We start from the raw sequence: 24,338 nt of genomic DNA, 5'->3' as shown, positions 1-24,338 counted from the left end.
CCCGCCATGGCTCTGAGGCGCGTTCTGCCGGTGCTGCGCCCCTACATTCCCCGCTTCGCCCCATTGTCCACGGCGCCAGCCGTCCGCGAGCAGCCCGCCGCGGGCCCAGGAGCCCTGCCGGGACGTGGGTCGGCCAAGGCAGTGCGGGCACCGGTGCCCGCCGTGGACTTCGGCAACACGCAGGAGGCGTACCGCAGCCGGCGAACCTGGGAGCTGGCGCGCAGCCTGCTGGTGCTGCGCTTGTGCGCCTGGCCCGCGCTGCTGGCGCGGCACGAGCAGGTGCGCGGGGTGCAGGCGGGGGCGCGGGGCTTCTGCCGGTCCCGGGAGCCTTTATGGAGCTTCCTGGCGTGAAAGGGGTGCCTCCCAAGCATCTCCTGGAGCGGGGGAAGCCAGGAAGGGAGGCGTTTCCTGCAGTGCCTTTCGAACCTCGCAAATTTTCCTACTTGTCGATGTCTACCAACTAAAAACAATTATCGTTTTAATATTTACGATATATACCACTTGTGGAAATACAAAGTTATCACTTGGAATTTAAAATGGAGTATTCTTCATGTTGCCACAAGAGAAGCCTGGTGTAGGACTCCAGAGTTAAATCCACGGGACCCAGCCGCTTCCCAGACAGGGCCACTCTGAGCACACTGTTGGGGAAAAAAGGGAAGCCCCTCAAACGCCCAGCTTTGAACTCACCCATGGTAACTTTAAAAAGTGTGAGGACTTTTGGTGGGGGTGGGGGCGGGGGCAACAAGCAGAACGCTGTTGTAGCCGCATCGGCCTAGGGGTATTAGAGATGAGGATTATCTCCAGGTGACCCTGGGAAGAGTTTGCAAGTTTCGTTCCCTTTGTTGGCGCCGGGGTTCTGGTGGTGTTGATTACTCAGATGAGACTCGGAGGTCGGGGGCTGCACCCCTGGCCTCACCAGGAGGCGGGGGAAGGCGGGGAGTGGTGTGAGATGAGAAGCACTGAGCCACACTTGAGCTTAGGTGAGGCCTCGGCGGGTGCGAGGTGAGGGCAGAGGTCCACGAAATCAGAGTCAGATGCTGTTGGCCCGAATCCCATGGGGAGCACCACGGTCAGCCGAGGACCAGTGGTGGCAGGGGTGCGGAGGATGGTGGAGGAAGAAGGAGCTGAACTGGACAGACAGTGGCCTCTGAGAGGCCGTTTCTGTGCTTGTGTGCATAAAGATGCCTTAAGGTCAAGCCGTGGCCGTGGAGAGCAGGAAGGTGAGAAGGGACATCCCAGGTAGAGGAACTGGCAGGGGGAGGGACGGTGATATGGAGGCTTTGGGGAGTGCCCACATCTAAGGGGCATCCAGAAAGAGCAGCCAGTGCTGGTGGTGCTGCAGTAGGAGGAGGAGGAGGCAGCAGGGCAGGAATGCCAGGGGAGGGAGTGGCCAGTTACAGGTCCCTGCCCAGGGCAAGGATGGGCATCCTAGGTGGCAGCTGGGGCCAGCTGTGCAGAAGCCGTGCCCACCTTGTGGCCGAGATGGAGAGAGGGCTAGGAAGGCACCAGGTCAGGTTTCTCTAGGCACAGCCCTAAGCTTTCTTGTCTAGACCAGTTGTTGCACAGAGAAGCCAGAAGAGCTGGGTGTGGGGTTTGGTGCCCAGTCCGCTGAGGGGAATGCCAGGTGCTGTTCCGTGACCGTGGGAGGAACGTGTCGGCTCCGCCGTCCCTTGGGTGCCTTCTTAAGGCAAGTGCCAGGGCTCAGGGGTGGTGCTGTGGGTACCTGGAAGAGGCAGGGCATCCAGAGGCGACCTCTCCCAGGCTCCCCTAGGGTCCTGCCTGTGCTCTGGGAAGCCCCTCGGTGGGGTCTGTGCTGTTGTCTTATTAGTGGTCCCGTGGGTGTTGGCAGCCTCAGCACTGGACGAAGGCAGAGGCCAGGTCCTGGGCTTGTGAGCTGCTCACTAGAACCTGGTCCTGTGGGTAGGCCAGAGCAGGGGGGCCTGCCCTCACCCTCTGGGCTGTGGCTGTGGGGAGATTCCTTCTGCTGAGCCAGCACAGGTCTGTGAGGCGCCGGGGCAGTTGGGGCCATCACACCTGCCACAGGAGTGTCAGGTTGCAGGAATTGATCTTTGAGCTGCTGCCTTGGATGCGGACAGCGTTGGGGCCCGTCCTTGCCTGAAAGCAGGGCTTTTTGAGGAGGGTTTAGGAAAGTCCCGGGATTTCCATGACAACAGCACTGAGGTTAGGTGTGCGCCCTCACAGAAGGGACAGGACCCATGGTGACGGTGGTTCCCTGAGGAGGGGGAGGGGAGAGAACCGGCTCTACCAGTGTTGCTCTGCACACATCTGATCGAGTCTTTCACAGAGGGTACAAGTGTATGTGTTACTGGTGCAGGTTTCTAAATCCTCGAAGGCCCTCCTCACCTGAAGATGTGGGGCTGCCCTGGTCTCAGGTAGTGCCATGCGGGGGCATCAGTGACATCAGGATGGTGTTACAGTGGTTGCTTTGCTCTGCTCATACCAGCCCTAGGCTGGGCATGGTGGCTCATGCCTATAATTCCAGCACTTCAGGAGGTCAAGGCAGGAGGACCACTTAAGGCCAGGAGTTCAAGACCAGCCTGAGCAACATTGTGAAACCCTGTCTCTACAAAATATTTTTAAAAGTTAGCAGGGGCCGGGTGCGGTGGCTCACACCTGTAATTCCAGCACTTTGGGAGGCCGAGACGGGTGGATCACCTGAAGTTAGGAGTTCAAGACCAGCCTGGTCAACATGGAGAAACCCCAATCTCTACTAAAAATATAAAAATTAGCCGGGCGTGGTGGTGGGCACCTGTAATCTCTGCTACTTGGGAGGCTGAGGCGGGAGAATCGCTTGAACCTGGGAGGTGGAGGTTTCAGTGAGCCGAGACTGTGCTACTGCACTCTAGCCTGGGCAACAGAGCAAAACTCTGCCTCAAAAAAAAAAAAAAAAAAAAAAGTTAGTTGAGCTGGTGGTGCATGCCTTTAGTCCCAACTACTCTGGAGGCTGAGACAGGAGGGTCACTTAAGCCCAGGAGTGAGACCCTGCCTCTAAAAATAAATAAATAAACTTGCCGGCCCTGCCTGTGTGCTTCTGTAGCCCTGTGCAGGGAGCTTTCAGCCTCAGCCCGGACCCAGTCCCTCAGCCCCCCGATCTTTGGAAGAAGCATCCCTGGAACCAGTGCAGCCTGGAACCAGCTCCCGCCTCTTCATTTAGTGCTGGCTGTGCAGAGGCGAGCGGTTAGGTAGAGGGAGACTGCGTGGCCCTGTGAGGCAATCGTGCCAGCCCCTGCAGCAGACAGCTGCCCACCCTCCCTCCTGTTGGGTTTCTGATGGTTCTCTCAGAGCGGATGTGGATGAGCTCAGTGATGGTTTTCAGGTCCCCAGTTCTGCCCCGCCTGCCACTTGGGTGTTCTTTGATATGTTTCAGACCCATCCTGTTCTCCCAGCTATCCCTGGGTGCTGCCGGCAGGAATGAGGCCTGGCTCCCGGCTCAGGCTCAGGCTCAGTGGGAGACGGAGAACATGTCAGCGTGTTCATTTTCCAGTTTCTAATCCTCTTTATGAAAGAACAAAATGCAGGAAAGTCAGATTCTGTGTGGAGGCTGCAGGAAGGCAGGGGTGAGTGCCTGGGAAACCCTGGTCCTTGGGGCTGCCCCATGGCGTGCCCAGGGGTGATGGTCAGGAGGCATCTCCATGGGGCACCAATGTTCAGGGTAAGGCTGTGGGGCCATGTCTGCCTGTGGGCAGGTGTGTGGGTGTTCAGGGCTGGCTTGGGTATAAGTGTTTGACTCGCTAATGCTTTTGTTTAGACTAGAAGTTGTTCCTGAAACTATGGTTTCAAGAGATGCTCCCCACATAAAAGGAGTTCTAGTTTCCATTGGGTTTGAGAAATCTCAGGCTCTTCCTGTGTCGGTGCTGAGACAGCAGGGGTGGCAGACACGGGGCAGAGGTGTGCTTCTGAGTATCACACTCGGCCCTCCTCTCCCAGTAGCCTCTTGTTGTCCCTGTCTTTTCTGCCCTGGCTGTCCCCCGTGCTGGAGCTCCCCCAGTTCTCCATGCCATCTCCTTGCCTTGGCAAGCCCCACTCCTGGGTCTAGGTTGGTAAACACCCCTGCCCCACCCTGCAGGCACTGCCCCATCCCCTGTCCTGAGTGACAGGCAGAGTCCCTCCTTCCCCTTTGGGGTTCGTTTACCACCAGGATGTGAGATCCTTGTCAGTTTCCTTTGGTTGTTTCCAGTCTATAAAAGGTGCTTGGTGCATGGGAGCTTGGGACATGTGAATGAGCGATGTGGTGAAATATGATTGGAGGAGACAGCCGAGCAGTTCCCGGGCAGCGTCCGTCAGAGTGGCTGGTCAGCCCCAGATGACCCTGCAGAGCCTATGGGTCATGGGGAGGGAGTCATCTCACAGACGTCTGTGGACTGTCACCTAGCTCATTGTCCTTGTCGCCAGGGCATGCTTCCCTCCAGCTGGACACAGACTCAGCCTGAGTTTCACACGTTTGTTATTTAGCATCCATTCGGGGGCCGGCCTCGTGCCAGTCACACTGTTTTAGGGACTTGGGATAAGAGGGAACAAAACATTGAAAAATCTGGGCAGTCAAGTACTAGAAAGTCAAGTTAGATCCTCCTCTTCCCCTGCAGAACTGCCAAGATGTGGGTACAGAGGATGGTCTCACAATGCCCGCTGCTGTCCCCACAGAGGCCGGCCATTCTCCTTTTTCTCCACCAAGCAGTGGTCAGGCACCCACTGTGTGCCACTGGAGTGACTCATGGGTGGGGCCCTGAAGGGGCAGAGTCCAGGTGGGAACAGTGTGCCCAGGCCAAGCAGGCGGCACCTCCTGTGGTCTCTTTGTTCTGGATGGGAACTGGAGTGATGGACAGAGTGGAGAAGCAAGCGGCTTCGGCTGGTCTTCACCATGAAATCGACACTGAGGCCGGGCGCGGTGGCTCAAGCCTGTAATCCCAGCACTTTGGGAGGCCGAGACGGCGGATCACAAGGTCAGGAGATCGAGACCATCCTGGCTAACACGGTGAAACCCCATCTCTACTAAAAAATACAAAAAACTAGCCGGGCGAGGTGGCGGGCGCCTATAGTTCCAGCTACTCGGGAGGCTGAGGCAGGAGAATGGCGTGAACCCGGGAGGCGGAGCTTGCAGTGAGCTGAGATCCGGCCATTGCACTCCAGCCTGGGCGACAGAGCGAGACTCCGTCTCAAAAAAAAAAAAAAAAAAAAAAAAAAAAAAAAAAAGAAATCGACACTGAAAGCCCAGTCACCAAGAGACCATATCAGGGACCCACGGCTGGGGTTAAGTGTTGTGGTCGGGGATGAGCAGCGGGGCCCTGCTTGGGGAAGGGGAGTTCGGGCAGCCCAGGACAGCGGCTTCCCTTTGCCTTTCAGCTGCTGTATGTTGCCAGGAAACTTCTAGGGCAGAGGCTATTCAACAAGCTCATGAAGATGACCTTCTACGGCCATTTTGTAGCCGGCGAGGACCAGGAGTCCATCCAGCCCCTGCTTCGGCACAACAGGGCCTTCGGTGTCGGCGCCATTCTGGACTACGGAGTGGAGGAGGACCTGAGCCCCGAGGAGGCAGAGCACAAGGAGATGGAGTAAGGCCTGCCCGGTGTCTGCGGGCATTCTGATCATGACCCGGGAGCACCCAGTGGGAGCAGGTGGGACGTGTCCAGCTGCTGGGCTTCAGCCTCAGCTGGGCGGAGGCCAAGCCTAGGAGAGCTTGGTCAGCCCAACTACTGACGACCCTCCTGGGTTCTGCCTGGAGTTCTTGCATTTTTGCTTAATGTAGATGACAGCTCTCAGCTTTCGTGGGAGGCCTGGTGTGCGTGAGGCCTGAGGAAGCCGAGCACAGAATGGCCCTTGGCCCTATCTAGCCCACGACCTGGAGGGGCACAGGCACCAGCATATGGACCAAGCACTCTGCAAAGAGTGGTTGGTCTTGCCTGGATCTCCCATGAGCCAGGGACTGCTCCAGGAAGTGGAGAGAAACATGGTCTTGTTCTGTCCTGATGCCCAGGAGGGCGGGTCAGGGTGGTACCAACTGCCCTCTACACTCACTGCCCAGGGAAGGGGCTCTGTGTCGGGTTAGTGACCTCCAGGAGCCGACTCCAGGCCGGCCTGCCACTCTGCTCCTGGCTTCAATTCCCTTCTCCACTGACACTGGGGCAGGGGCCAGGCCTGGGAGGTTCCACACCTGCAGGGCAGGCTGAGGCCAGGCAAGGGTCAGGCAGTGGGACCCGCCTGTGGGTCAGGAATCCCTGCAGAAGAGAGGCTGTAGCAGAGCCTCCCCCATCAGGTCAGCAAATGTTTGTGTAAACAGCCAGGTGGCACAGACTCTCAGTCTTGGGCCAGACCCTCCCTGCTACAGCGGCTTCACTCTGCCTCAGTAGAGCCATGGTAATTAGAATTTCATATAATTTTCTTGTGTCACAAAATATTATTCTTGTTTTGATTTCTTTCAACCATTTTTTTAAAAGTAGGGTCTTGCTGTGTTGCCCAGGCTGCAGTGCAGTGGTGCCATGGTTCACTACAGCCTCAGCCTTCTGGGTTCAAGTGATCCTCCCATCTGAGCCCCTAAGTAGCTGGGACCATAGGCATGCACCATCATATCTGGCTAATTTTTAATTTTTTTTTTTTGTAAAGATGGGATCTCCCTGTGTCTCCTTATGTATTTGGGTCCCCTGCACCCAGACAGCAGCTGAGCCTGGCCCACATGAGGCTTGGGACAATCTCTCTGTGGACCTTGTCAGGTCTTGTTTGCTATGCCCCGCCCTGGTGGCTGGCCTGAGAAAGGGAGGGAAAGGCAGTCACATGAGGCCTCCAGCCCTGGGAACGGAATGTCTGTGCCTTGCCTTAGCATGCCGGCTGCTAGTTGCCCGGAGAGAGAAGCCCAGCCCCTGCCTTGTGATTGGCTGTTTTGAAGGTGGGGTGCTCCAGCCCCAGCACCCCACTGTGTTCCTAGCAGGCCCTGTGGGCCTCACAGCTGCCTGAGCCCTTGGCTGCAACCTTTGCTGAGCTGCCTGTTGAATAACCAATGGCCTGTGTGTTCTCAGAAGGAGTCTGGGTGGGGACTTGGTTTCACAATGGGGTTTTCTTCTCAGGCACCTCTGGTATGAAAAGACTCCTTTCCCAGGGTGGTCCTGCCTGGCTTCCTCCATGCCCTGCAGGCTGTGTGTCTGGAGGTGGGCTGGCCTGCACTCTGCCAGGGAGCTGGGCACCCGTCCCCTTAGGAGCCTGAGTCCCTTGCCCTGCAAGGGCTGCGCCTCTCTTGCTGCTGGTGGCTGCTGTCTGCAGGGGCCCTGCTCCAGCTCTGGGAAGTGAACAGGGTTCCCTCCTGTCCTCACGGGGGTGCGTGGTGAGGACACCTACCCAGCTCAGCTGCTCTGTGCCTTCAGAGGGGCCTGAGCCATGGGGATAGGGCTGGGTCTGCAAGCACTGGTCTGATGTCCATACGGCAGCATGGCCTGCCTGGCCGGGAATGACCAGTTATGCAGACCCTAGTGCAGGGAACTGCTGAAAGATCTGTATTCCTAACCTACCTTCCTGTCACAAGGGCCATGAGCTCTACTCTGGGGAGAGACGCTGAGGCCACCGCCCCACATGAAGGCCATGGCGGGTGGTGCTGGCCTAACCGTGAGAGGCCCAGGGAGGATGGAGGCGTCTGAGTGCATGGCAAAGCGAGTCCCAGCAGTGCTCTGGAGCACGAAGGAGGAGGTGGGAGGCTGGAGGTGCAGGACAGCAGCGCCCACACAGAGGAGGAGTGGGACCATGCTTCCCAGAGGCCAGGGCCCTACCTGATCCCAGGAGAGAAGTCCCAGGGATCCCCTAAGCAGGCTGAGGTCTTAGGGATGGGGAAGGGGCCAAGCATCTTCCTGACGATTGGGCTGTGAGGGGACACCTAGCGGATGGATGGGGGCATCAGTCGGGCTGTGCAGGCCCAGGGCTGGCTGGAGGCGGGGTCTGGGACTCGGTCTCCAGGCTGGGGCAGCTCACTTGGGATATGTGTGCAGTGTGTGTCCTGAGCAAGGGGCTGGGGAGGCAGGGGCTGGGGGAGCTGGGGAAGGGGGTACAGGTAGGAAGGGGCTTGCCAGGCTTCCCTCCAGGGGAGAGTTGGGCAAGGGCAGGGCGTGGACCCCTATGCTCTGCTTGTTTCAAACAGGCATCACGTCCCCAGGAACAGCTACCCAGAGCTGAGCTCGGTAGAGGCTGAAGGGGTGGTTAGGGTCCTCCTGCTGTCTCGGAAGACCCCCTGGGGACTCGTGCTTGTCCTCCTCTGCCCCATGTCCCCTTGTTGCTCTTCCCTTCTCTGTGTCCCGGGCCGTGCCCAGGTGTGTGATCATGTGCCCTTCCATAGACTATGCCCTGGGCATGATGAGGGGTGGGGCTGGGGGAGCACAGGGCGGGTCCCGGCTTTAAGCAGTCATTGGGATGTGGTCCCCACCCTGATCAGGGCCTCACATCCACCAGTTCACCCTTCCTCCTCTAACACCCCACAGTTGCCAGTGCCACGTGCCCCCCTCTTCCCTGTGGTGCCTTGAGCCATGACGTGGCAGCGTCCCAAGTGGGGAAAGCCAGATTTCCCATGTGGCACCGGCAGTTCTGAATCAGCTGCTCTGAGGGTGCGTCCTTCCTCCCCTCCAGTGGAAACAGGACCCTGACCTGCCTGGGAACCACCATTTGTGTCTCCTTGTGACTAACCCATGATGCCTGTTGGAGAGTGTGGCCCTGTCCTTGCCACGTAGCTGTCCACTCTGAGACCTGGTTGCCCCTCTGGCCACTGCACATGCTATGCGGTCATCTTGGCCACTGTGCTTGGCTGTGTCAGCCTGGTCTGTGCTCTGGAGGTTCACGGAGGGAAACGGGGGCAGCCTATGGTGTTCTGCCTCTGAGCGTGTCAGAGCAGGAGAGGGAGTGGCCCTGGCTTCCCCAGCCTCTCCTGCCGGGCCCACCTCGGAGGATGAACACAACAGCTGTGGGAATGCTTAGCCGGAACTCGTCTGCCCGGGGACCTGTCAGATAACGATCCTGTTTCATGAAGGCAGGCTGCCTCACAGGCAGACACCTGTCTGGTTAAGTCTCGTGTTATCTAAACTGTGGGCTGTGTGGTTTCAAGATGGGATCTTCTCATCAGGGTCATGGAGGCCCCTGAGGCCCCATCCCCACTGTCTGCTGTTCCTTGCCATGAGGGTTTCTACCCTGGGCGGGGCTCTGGCTGCCGCCCCAGCCTTGGCAGAGTGAGTCCCCCTTGGAGATGGCTTTTGCCTGGTTGTACCCGAACCTCGGCGTGAAAGTCCTGGGATTGACCTCACGACTGGTCTTGAGGTTCCCAAGCCAGGGACCCGGGAGCTCCCTGTCGAAGGCAGGGGGTCACGTGCTGCCTGCCTGTTCCCTAGTCACAAGATGACATTCCACCTTCTTCTGTCACATCTCTGTCAGCACAAGGCGGCCAGCACATACCTGCCTGCCAGCCCCATCCCTGGGCTGCAGCCTTAGAGGACCTGGAGGCACATGAGGAGTCCCTGGCCCATGTGGGGCAGCCCAGGAGTGGGTGGGAGGGAAGGCCTCCTGGTGGGGCCTCCTGGCCCAGGGCTTGCTCCTTGAGCAGGTGGAAGGTAGAAAGCAGTCAGCTGAGGCTCCTCGATGTGGAGGCCTGTGGGATGCGGCTCACTGACCACTGCTCTGCCTTTACCCTTCCCGGCACCTGAGGGGGACCCTGTCCTTTCCTGTGAGTGTGGACAGAGCTGCCCCCCGAGGGTCCGAACGCCGCCTCTGGGGAGCTTCAGGAAGGCTCTGGATGCTGTTGGTTATGCAGCCAACCTCTCCCCATGGTCACTGACTTAATCAGGCTTTGAATATAAAGTCAGATGACCACAGAGCTGCTCCTGGGGCCAGGGAGAGACCATGGTCACTTTGTCACAGTAGACTTAACAGCCACAGCAACTCTTGCTAGCCCTAATGACACAGCACCGAAACCACATGCCAGGAAGCAGACTGTGGCGTGAGGAGGAGGAAGAGGAGGGTGTTCACAGTGGCTCTGGCAGGGGTGCAGGGCTGGTGGGGGAGGGGAGCCAGGTACCCTAGAGGACGGAGGGGCCAGTGGGAATGGGGGTGCAGGCCAGACGGGGATGGAGAGGCACCTGCAGGAAGGACAGGGGCTTGGCTGGGCAGAGTGTGGCCAGCCTAGCAGGGGACAGCCAGCATCCTGGCCTCACTGGTCTTGAGGTTCCCATGCCAGGGGCCCAGGATTTTGGGTATTACTGGGAAATGATGGGAACCTGGAGCGGGGTGGCATTAAGCAAGATGAGATGGTAAGATCTGCTTTCACTTTAAAGGAACATTTCTGGTTGTTGCTTGGAAAAGAAGTGTCAGGGGCAAGAATGCTGCAGGAGGGCCGGCCTGGAGGACAGGGTGGGACTGTGGGCTGGCTGCGTGGGGGCAGGAGCCTGCACTTGCATCAGAGGTGCCTGGGAGACCCTGGCTCTAGGACAGAGGCCTGAGTAAGGGGGCCTCGTTGGGGATTTAGGGATCTCTGTGTGCTTGTGCCTTCCCGCCTCCGTTCCTCTCAGCCCTGACTTGGAACCAGCTAACTACCTTCATTCAAGAACTTGCTGCAAGGCCTGGGCTGTTCTGAGAACTCAGGCATATCGTTCTGATTTCTCCACCCACAAGGAGCCCCGGGCTTCCTGAGCCCTTGGGACACAACAGCCCCATAAAGTGCTGCCCCTCCCAGGCCCAGGTGTTCTCCCCAGGCTGGGGCGGGGCTGGGGCTGCACCTTGGAATCTACCCTCCACCGGGGTTGTGGTGGGGCCCTCTGTGCAGCCTCAGTGGGAACTTGGCTGTCACCTGAGGCTCAGGTGGTGTGACAATGACCTTTGCCTTCCCCCTCCTTCCCACAGGTCCTGCACCTCAGCTGCGGAGAGGGATGGCAGTGGTGAGTGAGAGGCCGCCGCACGTGAACAGACGCCCTCCCCACTCCACGCACCCCCTGGTTTCTAGGAGAGTCTAGGCTGGAGCACAAGTGGGCCTTGGGGTGATGTCGGAGTCTGGGATCCTCCCTATGTCCAGGGCCCTTCCTGTGTCCAGGGCACCTGCTCTGTCGCTCTGGGCTCTGACATACTCTCAAGTGTCTGGGGAAAGCAATTCCTTGCTGCTTTTTGATGGCCTCCTGGTGGACCCAGGCTTTTGTTGAGGAGGCTCTGCCGTCCTGGCCTCATGAGGAGGTTTAGCCAGGGGGATGCAGCACTCCAGGTGGAAGAGCTGCAGTGCAGACAGGAGGGTGGGTTTGGGGATGGGAACCATGGGGCAGCACAGTGCCCAGGCCAGGCTGGCATGGCCACTACGCTTGGAGCCCTCCTGAGGGCAGGGGCCCTGGGGCCTTGGCGTGTGGGTGCTGGGAGTGGGTGTTTGGAGCTGTGCTCAGGCCGTGCATTCACCATTCCAGGGACAAATAAGCGAGATAAGCAATACCAGGCCCACCGGGCCTTCGGGGACCGCAGGAGTGGCGTCATCAGTGCCCGCACCTACTTCTATGCCAACGAGGCCAAGTGCGACAGCCACATGGAGACATTCTTGCGCTGCATCGAAGCCTCAGGTGGGGCCCCCTCTTTGCTAGCTATACCCCCACCATGTCCCAGCCTGAGTGGACCCCTGGGCTCACGGAGGTGCTGGTGGGTGAACACCAAGCTGGGGCAGGAGCCAGAGGGCTGGGTTCTGGTCACACTTGGGTGCCTCACTGTTCGGCCCCTTCCTGAGGGGTCCCACTGCCTCCCAGAAGGCATCTCCTGCCCCCGCCCCAGCCCCCTGTTCCCTGATCCCACCTCATGCTCCCCACCCTTCTCCCTGGCTCGGAGCTGGGACCAGGAGCTGCAGGAAGTTGGTCCATGTCAGCTGCCGAGCCACCCTTAGCCCAGGGTGGAGGTTCCATTCAGGGAGCTGGTGTCGCATCTTCTGCCTGGGAATCCCTCCCTGACACAGCCTCTGGGGGCCAGAGGTGGGGGGAGCAGGTGCTTCCAGGGCTAGAGAAGCCAGAGGTCACCAAGGCCCAGTGTCCTTCAGTGTTAGAAACACCCGAACCTGCACAGCCCCATGCTAGCCCCAGCAGCCCTCCGTCAGGGGCAGCAGGTCCCAGGCCTGTTCATATTTTTGTTTGTTTGTTTCAAATGAAACTGGATCTTACTCTGTTGCCCACGCTGGAGTGCAGTGGTGTGATCATAGCTCACTGCAGCCTAGACCTCCTGGGCTCAAGCCATCCTCCCACCTCAGCCTCTTGAGTAGCTGGGTCTACAGGTGCACGCCGCCACACCTGGCCAAGTTTTTGTTTTTGTTATTATTTTTGTAAAGAGGAGGTCTTACACCCAGGCACAGTGGCCCACGCCTGTAATCCCAGCACTTTGGGAGGCCGAGGCGGGTGGATTGCCTGAGGTCAGGAGTTAAAGACCAGCCTGGGCAACATGGTGAAACCCTGTCTCTACTAAAATACAAAACATTAGCCAGGAATGGCAGCAGGTGCCTGTAATCCCAGCTACTTGGGAGGCTGAGACAGGAGAATCACTTGAATCCAGGAGGCAGAGGTTGCAGTGAGCCGAGATTGTGCCACTGCACTCCAGCCTGGGTGACAGAGTGACTCCATCTCAAAAAAAAAAAAAAAAAAAAAAAAGAGAGATCTCACTATGTTGCCCTGGCTAGCCTGGAACTCCTCCTGGGCTCAAGTGATCCCCCCACCTTGGCCTCCCAAAGTGCTGGGATTACAGGTGCACACTACCACACCCAGCTACTTTTCGTATTTTTTTGTAGAGATGGTGTTTCACCATGTTGCCCAGGGTGGTCTCAAACTCCTGGGCTCAAGCGAACCTTCCACTTTGGCCTCCCAAAGGGCCAGGACCACTGCACCTGGCCCTGCCGAGCAGTGCTTGGAAGCCACCTCCCGACTGGGGCTGGGGGTCAGAGTGGCCAGCTGAATGCTGGGCCACCAGGGTGAGGGGCGTCTTCTCGCCCATTGCCTGTTCTCCCGGGGCAGATGGAAGGGGAAGGCCCTGCATTGGGGTGACATTAAACAAGATGAGATGGTAAGATCTGCTTTCACTTTAAAGGAACATTTCTGGTTGCTGCTTGGAAAGAAGTGTCAGGGGGAAGAATGCTGCAGGAGGGTCAGCCTGGAGGACCGGGTGGGACTGTGGGCTGGCTGTGTGGGGGCAGGAGCATCAGAGGTGCCTGGGAGACCCTGGCTCTGGGGCAGAGGCCTGAGCAAGGGGGCCTTGCTAGGGTGTCTCTGCCTTAGCCATGCTCGGTGTTTCTGGATTGTGTGACCCACGGGTGAGCAGCCTATGGTGCTGGTGGCACAGGGGAGGAAACTGAGGCAGGGAGCCTGTGGGGGCTGCTTGGCAGGGGACAGGCAGCTCCTGTGCCCACTGCTGTCCCGCACCTGCATGGCAAACACAGACCCCGCCACGGAGCCCCCTTCCATCTCTACAGGACCTCCAGAGCGCCATGTGCGGGGACTTCACGGGTGGGGTGGGGTCAGGAGCCTGCTGTAGGCTGGTGAGGTCCCAGCCCTCCCTGTCCCACCCTGCACTGCCTCCATGCACCTCTCAGGGCCGTCATGGCTTTTCCTGTGGCTTCTGACAGGTAGAGTCAGCGATGACGGCTTCATAGCCATTAAGCTCACGGCACTGGGGAGACCCCAGTTTCTGGTAAGTGCTAGAACCTTCCACCTGCAGAGTCTGGTGCTGTGCAGCTGTGGGCATCCACTGAAAGCACAGGTGCCTGTGCCTTAGAGGCCTGAGCTGGCCACAGGGGCTGCGTGGGGGACTGGGGCGGGCAGGGGCGTGTGCAGATGGCATTCAGGCCTGTGTTTGCAGCTGCAGTTCTCAGAGGTGCTGACCAAGTGGAGACGCTTCTTTCACCAAATGGCTGCGGAGCAAGGGCAGGCGGGCCTGGCTGCCATGGACACCAAGCTGGAGGTGGCGGCGCTGCAGGTGGGGCAGCCCTCCCCTTCCCCACTCCCGGGGCTTGTGAGGGGGTGGGCACCATGGGGGCGCACAGGGGGCATGGTGGGCAGTGGTCTGAGGCGGTTTGGGGAACTCATCCAGGGCATGTGGCTCACTCTGCAGCTGCTGGGGTTGGCCTTGTGGGGAGGAGGAGGTCAGAGGGACGCTGAACAGAGTGGGGAGATGCTGGTGGGAGGGCTGGGGGCCAGCCCTGCAGGGCATGGGCGAGCATCAGCAGCAGGGTGGGAATAGACCTGTCTATGCAGTAGAAACAAATCAGAAATGGATCCCGTTCTCGCTAATGATGTAATAAAGCCAGAAACAGCACCAGAGGCCAATGGGTGGGGGAAGGATAAAATGTGAACGAATGGGGCTGATCCAGGCCTTCTCACTTCTCAAGGAAAGTGTTGCAAAGATGGGCATCGCATCCAAGGCTGAGATTGAGGACTGGTTCACGGCGGAGACCCTGGGAGTGTCTGGGTGAGAACAGCCCCCAGGCTGAGAGGACACAAGCATCAGCCATGGTTCCAGCCAAGCCCCAGCGGTGTCTCCCAGTCCTGACTGCCCTGCCTGAGAGGGTGGGCCTTGGGATGACAGTGCTGAAGGACCTGCTTTTCACACAGCAGGACTTGATGGCTTCAGGAGTCCCTGGGGCCCCATAGAGGGCTCTTTATAGAATTATCTGGGTCCAGAGCAAAGGTGGCACTCTCAGCCCCCCTGGAGCCCACGCTGGCAGGTGAAGGATCAGAGCCCCACGCCCCATCCTTGGGGTCAGGGGCTGGGACCGAGGTCACCAGGAGCCCCCAGTTGAAGTGGGGAGGTGACTGGGGTGGTGCAGTAGTGAGCCATCCCCTCACATACTGTCAGCCTTGCCCACTGTGTCCTCCCTGGCCCCTGGAGCTGTGTCCACCTCCTGCCTGGCTGCCTATGCTCGGCCCCTCCACAAGCCCAAAACAGCCCTAGGGTGCTCAGTGTTTTCAGAGCCGCCTAGATACAGGACTGTTTGTGTTTTGGTTTTAAATTATTTTAATTAATTTATGTTTATAGAGACCAGGTCTCACCATGTTGCCCAGGCTGGTTTCAAACTCCTGGGCTCAAGTGACCTGCCCACCGTAGCCTCCCAAAGTGCTGGGATTACAAGTTTGAGCCACTGCACGCCACTGGTTTTAAATTTTTAAACAGAGAACAGTATTTACATTTTCTCTGTCTTTTTTTTTTTTTTTTTTTTTGCCCGAGACAGAGTCTCGCTCTGTCGCCCAGGCTAGAGTGCAGTGGCACGATCTCTGCTCACTGCAAGCTCTGCCTCCTGGGTTCACTCCATTCTCCTGCCTCAGCCTTCTCTGTCTTTTAAAACTGCACACCGAGGTGGGTTTTGTGGTGGTTGGTGAACGGACAGGTTTGGGCCTGGATCCCCCACCCGACCCCAGCACCCACAGGTGGGGTCGCCCCCTCTGCTGATGCGCCTCCTCCCTCAGCACCGTGGACCTGCTGGACTGGGGCAGCCTCATCGACAGCAGGACCAAGCTCTCCAAGCACCTGGTGGTCCCCAACGCTCAGGTAACGCCTCCGCTCCTCGGTGAGGCCCTGCTCAGCAGGGCGCTGGGCTGAGAAGGGAGTTCAGCCTGCCACGTGTGTCTCTGGTTGCCCACCCTGGGAACTTAACATGACCAAGATCATTGCACACTATGGCCCCACAGACCCCCTATGGTCCAGGGGGAAGGAGACAAACCCACTAGTGCCCACAGAGTGCTTGGTGGGACAGAGACCCACGCAGAGCCTTAAGACACCACAAGGAGAGGGGGTCTGGGCCTTCCCCCAGTCATCTGTCTTGTGCATCAAGTCACCCCAAACTTCAGAGGCCTGAAACGCAGCAGTCACTCTGCTTCTCCCTCATGGTTCTGGGGTTGACAGGGCTCAGCCGGGCAGTCCTCCCTTGGGGTCTCCTGGGTAGCTGTACTCACAGAGTGGTGGGCTGGGACCTGGTGGAGGCGCCCGCTCCCATGTCTGGAAGTTGGTGCTGGCAGTGGCTTGGGCTTTTTCCCAACACGGCAGCTGGGCTCTAAGGGCCAGTGTCCCCTGAGACGTGAGAGCCAGGCAGAAGCTGGGTGACCTTTTCCTGCCAGTGTCCCCTGAGACGTGAGAGCCAGGCAGAAGCTGGGTGACCTTTTCCTGCCTCACCTCAAAAGTCACACGGTGTCTTTTCTGCCGAGTTCTGTGTGTTAGAAGCATGTCACCAGGCCAGCCTGTACACAGCGGGGAGAGGAATGAGAGTCATCTGCCTGTGGGAGGGGGGCCCAGGACCTGGCAGAATGCTTGAAACCACAACCTAAGCTGGGATTCGAAGAGAGAACAGAAGCACCTTCAGAAAATATCCTGCAGAGGCAGCTTTCCGTGACACATCCAGCCCCAGCCCACTAAGGGCCCAGCCTCACACTTAGAGACCTCGACCCAGAGGCTCGGGGCGCCGTGTGTACAGAGCGGCTGTGCACCAAGGCCACCAGCTGCTGGAGACTTTAGCATGGTGTAGCAAGGGCTAGAGCGGTACTGTGTGTGCTCAGTGAGGCGAGGCTGCTGGGGCAGCAAAGGGGTGAGCGGGAGGCCCTGCGGGATGGGTCCCCATGGCCTCTGAGCACCAGCTCCTTGAAGGCCTCATCCTGGAGGTTGCCCTGGTCCCTAGCCACGTGTCAGCATGTGCTGCACGACCGCCCTGTCAGCCTGTAGCCAGGGGTTCCTCCTCCTGGGTCCTCTCCCTGCTCCGGGCGGAGCCTTCTGTTTGACGATTGGGTGGTCAGTGTTCACTTCCTCAGTGTCACATGGGAGCTGCAGGGGGCCCTCCCACAACAGTGGGGCCTCTGTGGGAACTGGGGAGGCTGCTAGAGTACACACTTTGGGGTACAGGCCTGGACTGAGCCTGGGGCCCACTGACATGGCCACCAGGCCCACATAGGGCAGTGCACTGGCTGCGTTGGAGGTTCCCGGGCGCTGTGTTGCTGTGTCCAGGTGGCCCTCCCGGCCCTGCATGGGCAGATCAGAGGGTTCCCTTGGGCTGGGAACACTGAGAAAGGTTTAGCCTGGGCCTCAGGGTGGCACTTTCCAGCCCTCGCTTGTGGCCTGACCATGTGCTGCACCCCCAGACAGGACAGCTGGAGCCCCTGCTGTCCCGGTTCACTGAGGAGGAGGAGCTACAGATGACGAGGATGCTACAGCGGATGGATGTCCTGGCCAAGGTGAGCTGCCCTGCTCGGGCAGAGGGCTGGGGCCTTGGGGACCTGGGACTCGTGCAGAAGAGGGCACCTGCCTCACTTGAGCAACAGTCGCTCCCACTGCTCCACCCTCTGCACCTCTCAGAAAGCCACAGAGGTGGGCGTGCGGCTGATGGTGGACGCCGAGCAGACCTACTTCCAGCCGGCCATCAGCCGCCTGACGCTGGAGATGCAGCGCAAGTTCAATGTGGAGAAGCCGCTCATCTTCAACACGTACCAGTGCTACCTCAAGGCAAGCTCCCCGCTCAGCCCCTCCCTGCCTGCCTTGGGGCTTGGAGACCCCACAGGCGGGGCTCCTCTCATCTGAGCTCCCTGGCATTTGCCTGGCTCTACACTCAGCACCCGCCAGGGAGCTCACGGGATGGAGGAGGGAGTGGGCCGTGCCCCCAAGGGATTGCTGGGGTCTTCTGCAGCACAGCTCACCCAGGGCGGGCCCCAGGGCCCAGGAAAGAGCCCCTTAGGTGGTGGCCACAGCCAGGCCTGCAGAGGAGGCCGAGGCCGGGGTGACTGGCTCAGAGTAGGAAGAAGGGCCCGCTGCCCGCAGCCTCTCCTGTGGTTCTCGGAACCCGCCGAGTGTCTAAGGAGCAGGAGGAAGACAGCGATCTCTATGAGGGTCCACTAGATGTGCCCGACGCTCCAAACGTGGAAGGCGCCACACGACCATTTCTTCCAGCGTGTTTTCAGTTCAATGCCCCTAAGAACCGGATGAAAGCTTTGGGTCCTCCCCGGAAAGACTCACCCAGGATGTCACATGTATTCAGGGAGCCCACCCTAGCCTGTGGCCCCAAACTGCTCAGGGATGTTAACAGGTTCAGAGCTCTCAGGGGTGAGCCGGGTGCCCGGAGGACACAGGGCGGCATGGGGAGGGGTCCAGGCAGGAGCCTGCAGTACACATCCCGTCCCCCAGTCAGCCTGGGAGTCTAGAGCACATGATGGCTGCTGGTGCCTGAGCTGCTCCCACAGGGCTGTCCACGGGCCACACAGGAAGCTGCAGACATCCCCATTGCCATTGCTCCTTGGGGACAGATCCTCACCCACACCTGCTCCAGGTGCCCTGAGCTGCACCTCCCCAGGCAGCTGCTGCCCAGCCCTGGTGACTGCACCTGGGCCCAGGAAGGCCCCATCCTGCTGTCACTTGGGCTTGCCCAGGCTCCCTGCGACTTTTGGCCCTGGCCCCACAGGATGCCTATGACAATGTGACCCTGGGCGTGGAGCTGGCTCGCCGTGAGTGCTGGTGTTTTGGGGCCAAGCTGGTGCGGGGCGCCTACCTGGCCCAGGAGCGAGCCCGTGCGGCAGAGATCGGCTATGAGGACCCCATCAACCCCACGTACGAGGCCACCAACGCCATGTACCACAGGTGCGCAGCTCTCCGGCGCCTCCATCTTCCCAGGGCAGGGTGCCAAGAAACTGGACCTGAGGGAGAGGCTTGGAGACTGACCCTGTCCCACCCTGCTGGGGCCAGAAGACCCCAGCAGGAGTGGCAGCCTCGTGTGTCCCCAGGTCAGAACTGGTATTTCCTCTGCTTTTGTGTCATGTGTTGCTTTTTCAAAAACATTAAGGTTATTCTTTTACAAATATAGAAAAGCCCATTGAACAAAGCAAAATAGGCCACAGTTCCCTGAGCCGGCTCCTGCAGACACTTAGATCCAGAGATGTGCACGAGCACCCGGCCCTCCCCGCCCCGCAGGCTCAGCCTGTTTGCTTTTCAGTTCACACAGTGGGATCGCCCATCAGCTGTTCTGCACCTGCTTTTACTGCTCTAGTTTCCTGGTGATCTTTTCATGTAGCACAGGTTGGCCAACCATGAGCTTTTCCTCTTAGAGGCGTGTGTGCTGCAAATTCAGAGACCCCAGGTGTCTCCTGGTTGCCTGCAGCTCCCCTCCTGCAGCCGCCGTGCCCATCGTGCCGCAGCGCACACATCTCCGCCATTGTTGTTTGCATTGTAGTGTGTTCTCTGCCCAATGTGCTTTTCATTTCTCATTCCATCTGGGTCCCCTTGTGTGGGCTTGCAGAGTGGCGCTGTTACCAGCCGGCATGGGGTGCCCGGGACTGTGTGTCCAGCATCTTTGATCTTACTGGTTTCAGTCTGGTTATTGTAACAGGGACTCGCTGGACACACCGTCACCCTCTATGGTACACACGGGCCATCAGGGGTTTTGTGTCTGAGGATGCAGCTGTCCTAGGTTCCTGGGACTGGAATTGCTGGGTCAGAGAGAATGTGCGCGTGGTCAAGCCTGCTGTGTCCTCGCTGCAGGAGCGTGGTACTGCTCGGGCTTCCTGGTGCACCGGGATGCCCACCCCCACTGTGCCCTATAGGGACCTGCTTCCCTTTTATTTCCTTGCAGGGCCGGGGGGCACTGTAGGATCCCTCCCCAGAAGCAAAGCTGTGTCTGTCATGAGGCTCATGGCCATGTTTGGGCTGGTCCCCAGCGTCACGGCACGTTCGATGCAGGGACGCTGCACCCCAGCTGGTTCTGCATGAATTGTCTGGTCCCAGACATCGCTCACTTCTTCTTGGTTGCCGGTCTTTCTTTTTCATGAGGTGCTGGGAGGGGCAGATGCTGCTTCTGTTCCTCCTGAACCTGTGGGATCCTGTGGACACCCTTGGAAAGAGCCAGCTCACTGGATGGCCCTGGGCCTGCCCTCGGCCTCCTCTCTGTGCAGCTGGTAATGAGAGGCGCAGGCGACCACAGGCTGGAACTGGGCTCACGTGGCACTCTCCACAGGTGCCTGGACTACGTGCTGGAGGAGCTGAAGCACAACGCCAAGGCCAAGGTGATGGTGGCCTCCCACAATGAGGACACAGTGCGCTTCACGCTGCGCAGGTAGGTGCGCCCCATCCTGCACCGACACCCCACCCGAGCCGTTGGCTCCTCTGGTTGGGGAGAGGTGGCAGCAGCGCAGAGCTCAGGGTGGGCAGAGCAACCTGCTGGGTGCAAGGCGGACGGTTGTGGGGAAAGGTTGGTGAAATGAACTGGAGGGCAGCTTCAGTGCCCTGCAGGCCCAGGTCTGCCGGCCTTCTGGACAATGGACTGTGAGAGCACAAAGGCTCTTTGCAGTTACGTTGGTTTTTAAAATTAACATCTTTTTTTGAGACAGAATCTCGCTCTGTCACCTCGGCTGGAATGCAGTGGCATGGTCTCGGCTCACTGCAACCTCCACCTCCCAAGTTCAAGCAATTCCTTATGCCTCAGCCTCCCAAGTGGCTGGGATTACAGGTGTGCACCACCATGCCTGGCTAGTTTTTTTTTTTATTTTTAGCAGAGACAGGGTTTCACTATGTTGGTCTCAAACTCCTGACCTCAAGTGATCCTCCCTTCTTGGCCTCCCAAAGTGCTGGGATTACAAGCATCAGCCACTGTACCCAGACTTTTAAAAATTAACATCTGACTTATTAAACTTCCAAAGTAAAAACCTAAGTTTCATTAGGGGATTCGGAAGGCTGCTGAAAGGTACAGATGCAGTGCTGGAGCCCAGTCCCTCAGGAGGCCTCCACAGCGCCGCCTCATTTATAAGCAGTTCCCTTAACATTTTTACTACATCTGGAATGTAACGGTCTGTTTTCCCTTTAAACATGTGTCCCATGGAGCACAACTTTGGTAGAATTCTAACAAGTCAAATGCAGCAGTTAGGTGAAGTCAGTTCTTGGATATTCCAGTACTGTCACCCTGGTTTTATCTCATGCCTTAGCCTAAGCTATGCACACAATGGGGTCCTAGGTCCCCCTCCCCTCCCAGATTCCGCCTTCCCAGGGATGGGACCCCTAGAACCCTCGGGGGCCTGGGCAGTGGCCTCGCTGGCTGTCACCTTCCTAGGAGCTGAGCAGAGGTTCCACTCCACAGCAGGGCAGGGTGTTCCAGATCCAGGGCTTGTGGCACGAGGGGGCTCCCCAAGGAGCTGTGAAGCCACAGGGCCAGGCTTGGGGCCAGGGCTGCAGCCAACAGGACACATCCTGGTGCTGCTCGGGGAGCTGACTCACGGCTCTGAAATCATTCACTTATGTCCACATTCAGCCTTTGTTCACGATGCTGCTGCTTTTTCATGGCCTGAAATCGCAGCACACCCGCTTTTGTGCCCTGACCCTCTGCTAATTGTCACAGATGTGTTGGTGATGGGACACTCACTGTCTCCACACGCACAGGCCTGGCGGCCAGCAGGAGCCAGCACTCGGGAGCTGGTGGGTCCTCTCAGCTTGTAATCAGGACTCCCAGCCTCTGGGTGGACTCTCAATGCTGGTGAGCTCACAGCCTGACTAGACACCTCACCATCCAACTCCAAAAGGACAGCCTGCCCTCAGCAGGGCTTCCTCTCTCCAGCTTCCCCCCGGCACCTGTCTGTCCCCACTGTCTTGCTGTGGCAGTGGCTTCCCCACTGGACACAGCTTCCCCCTCCCCTGAGTGGCAGCTGGGCTTGCTCCTCATGGCCCCAAGGGCCGTGTGCCAGGTTCCCCCAATACCATGCTCACAACCCTGCCTGAGGCTGGACCCCTGCAGGCTTCAGCTCTGTGCCCCTGCAGTGGGTGGCTGGGGAGCTCTGGGGAACTGGGGTCCCCTCCCCTGAGTAAGTGCTTCTAGACTATGGCAGCTGCTCTGTCCTATGCCGGGCCCAGACTGCCACACCACCCACCCTCAAACAACCCGCGTTGGCTTTGGCCGAGGAGCCAACCCGCCCCAAACTTAGAGGCTGAAACAGTGGCATGTTCTGGAGGCCTGGGCAGGCTGGCTCAGCTGATGCTTCTGCCGCTGGCCGTGCCTGTGTCCCTCCTGCATCTGTGATCTGGGGCCGGTGGGGCCTAATGAGCTCATTCATGGCTGGGGCAGTAAAGGAGGCTGTACCCAGGTCCAGTGTCTCACAGGCCAGCCCAGGCTTGGGCATGTGGTGGGCTCAGGCTTCCAGAAGGCCTGTAGAGGGCAAGCCTCTGCTTGTGTCACCTTTGGTACCTCCCTGTTGGCCAAAATGCCTCATGAGGCCAAGCCCAGATGCCAGGCAGAGTGAGTTGCTGCCCGGCGCTGGGGGGAGCTGCAGTCACGTGGCAGAGGCCGTGCACACCACAGGGGAGGGGGCAGCCAGCAGTGGCAGCCCAGCTCTCGGGTTCTTGTCCTGGGGTTAAGGGAGACACACGATGGAGACCAGGGCAATGTGGCAGAGACGGGTGCCTGCTTTAGACTGGGTGGTCCCGACACTGGAGCCCAGCCCAGGGATGGAGGGAAAGGGCCTCTGGCTGATGGGTACTCTGGGAGCCAGGGCTGGGGCGGGGAGAGAACAGGGGAGGTGAGGCCCTCGGGGAGGGAGTGGGAAGCACAGCACAGGCCCCGCCAGTCACCCAGGTGATGTGTGAGGAGCGGGCAGAACTCAGCCCAGGGTGGGGGCCCCAGTGCTGTGCAGACCGGCTAAGTCAGGATACCTGGACATAGGAAGCTGGAGATGAAACATGAGAACTGTCACTGCATGGATATTTCAAACCCTGAGAATCTTTGTAAGACCCTGTCAGGGGTGGTGTGAAGACAGGACAAAGTTGAGGGCCTCACCCCAATATCTGAGCAGTGCTAACAGATATATAATACAAGCCACATCTGCAAAATTCTTTAGTAGTCACATTAAAAAAGAAAATGAATTTCAAGAATATATTTTAATTAACCCAAAATATACAAAATATTACTTCAAATCGTATTCCAGCTGCTTTTAGAAAAGCAACGCATTGAGTATTATGTTTCTACAGTCTCCTAAATCCCGTGTGTATGTGACATGTGCAGCACATCTCCGTTCAGGGCAGCCACCTTCCGAGGACTCAGGGGCTGGTGGAAGCTGTGTGGGACAGAGCAGCTGTGGGGATAGGGCAGAGGAGCAGCCACAGAGGGCCAGAGACCAGTCATACCGCAGAACCCTGGAGGGGCTTGAGGAAGGGATGGCAGGAGAGCCAAGGAGCTTCCCTGCCCTGTGGGGCAGGCTGCTGGGTGGGTCAGGGCCCCAGGAAGGGCTGCACCTCCAGGAAGGGAGGTAGAGGAGAGGTGGCAGAGGGGAGGGTGGGGAAAGCAGGAGGAGGATCTTGTTGGCTAAGGGCTGACGCCTCCCCAGGGAGAAGAGTAGGGCAGCCCAGCAGAGTCCTGCTGAGAAGAGACCTCACTGGGGCAGGGCCAGGCAGAGCCCATACCCCAGCCCCACCTTGCAGGGAATGAAGTCTGAAGAGTGTAGATGGGGAACCTGGGGTAGTAGGACGGGCTCAGAGCTGGGACAGGAGCCCTGTACCCCTGTACCGGGGACAGTGTCCTGGAACTGGCCCTCAGCTCCTGGCTCCACTTACATAGGATGGAGGAGCTGTGCCTGCATCCCGCTGACCATCAGGTGTACTTTGGACAGCTGCTAGGCATGTGTGACCAGATCAGCTTCCCGCTGGGTGAGTGGGGCCCTCCCTGGTGTGATGGGGTGCGGTTCTGGGCCTGTACCTCATGGCCTATCTGCCCCTTTGCAGGCCAGGCTGGCTACCCCGTGTACAAGTACGTGCCCTACGGCCCCGTGATGGAGGTGCTGCCCTACTTGTCCCGTCGCGCCCTGGAGAACAGCAGCCTCATGAAGGGCGCCCGTCGGGAGCGGCAGCTGCTGTGGCTGGAACTCTTGCGGCGGCTCCGAACTGGCAACCTCTTCCGTCGCCCTGCCTAGCACCCGCCAGCCCACCCTCGGCCTCCAGGCCCCCCAAGCCCACCCCAGGCCGTCACCACAGTTGTAACCAACCCCATCCTCACATAGACTCACCTTTTTTCACTCCACACTTGCAGAGCTGCTGGAGGTGGGGTCAGGTACCTCCCAGCCCTGCCTAGGGTCTGGGCACTCAGGTGTGGGCCAAACCTGCTACCTGCCTGGGATAGCTGCAGGGAACGGTTGGGAACTCTCCCCGGATGTGTGGGCCCAAGGCCCCTACCTCTGTGACCCCCATGTCCTTGGGCCTAGAGGATTGTCCGCCTTCTGCCAGGGCCAGCCCACACAGCCCGAGCCCCTCGGGGAGCAGAGGCCGGGCTGGGGAGGCCCTGCCTGGTCAATAAACCACTGTTCCTGCAGCTGACAGCCCCTGCCCTCACACAGGGTCAGCTCCGGGCAGCAAAGAGGGAGTGGCTCAGA

The 24,338-nt window shown here is 59.0% G+C and overlaps 1 protein-coding gene across 2 annotated transcripts; it reads left to right on the top strand.

Moving 5' to 3' along the window:
• LOC105480741 (proline dehydrogenase 1) lies at window positions 1-24,277 on the top strand. 2 transcript variants are annotated; one of them, XM_011739893.3, is made up of 14 exons: window positions 1-279; window positions 5,362-5,570; window positions 10,873-10,907; window positions 11,418-11,567; window positions 13,601-13,665; window positions 13,834-13,950; window positions 14,363-14,442; window positions 15,438-15,519; window positions 17,097-17,189; window positions 17,311-17,457; window positions 18,407-18,582; window positions 19,952-20,050; window positions 23,531-23,619; window positions 23,695-24,277. In XM_011739893.3, the coding sequence occupies exons 1-14, from the start codon at window positions 7-9 to the stop codon at window positions 23,880-23,882; spliced, it is 1,803 nt and encodes a 600-aa protein (XP_011738195.2). In that variant the 5' UTR covers window positions 1-6; the 3' UTR covers window positions 23,883-24,277. The 2 variants fall into 2 exon arrangements, with proteins under 2 accessions (XP_011738195.2, XP_024648326.2); XM_024792558.2 differs by lacking the exon at window positions 1-279 and adding an exon at window positions 902-1,220 and having other exon boundaries at window positions 23,531-24,277.
• Window positions 24,278-24,338: the final 61 nt, after the last annotated feature.

The sequence above is a fragment of the Macaca nemestrina genome, chromosome 15 (genome assembly GCF_043159975.1).
Source record: "Macaca nemestrina isolate mMacNem1 chromosome 15, mMacNem.hap1, whole genome shotgun sequence".
Lineage (NCBI taxonomy): Eukaryota > Metazoa > Chordata > Mammalia > Primates > Cercopithecidae > Macaca > Macaca nemestrina.
Note: the sequence above shows the minus strand (reverse complement) of the source record. Positions and strands in the feature narration are given on the sequence as shown.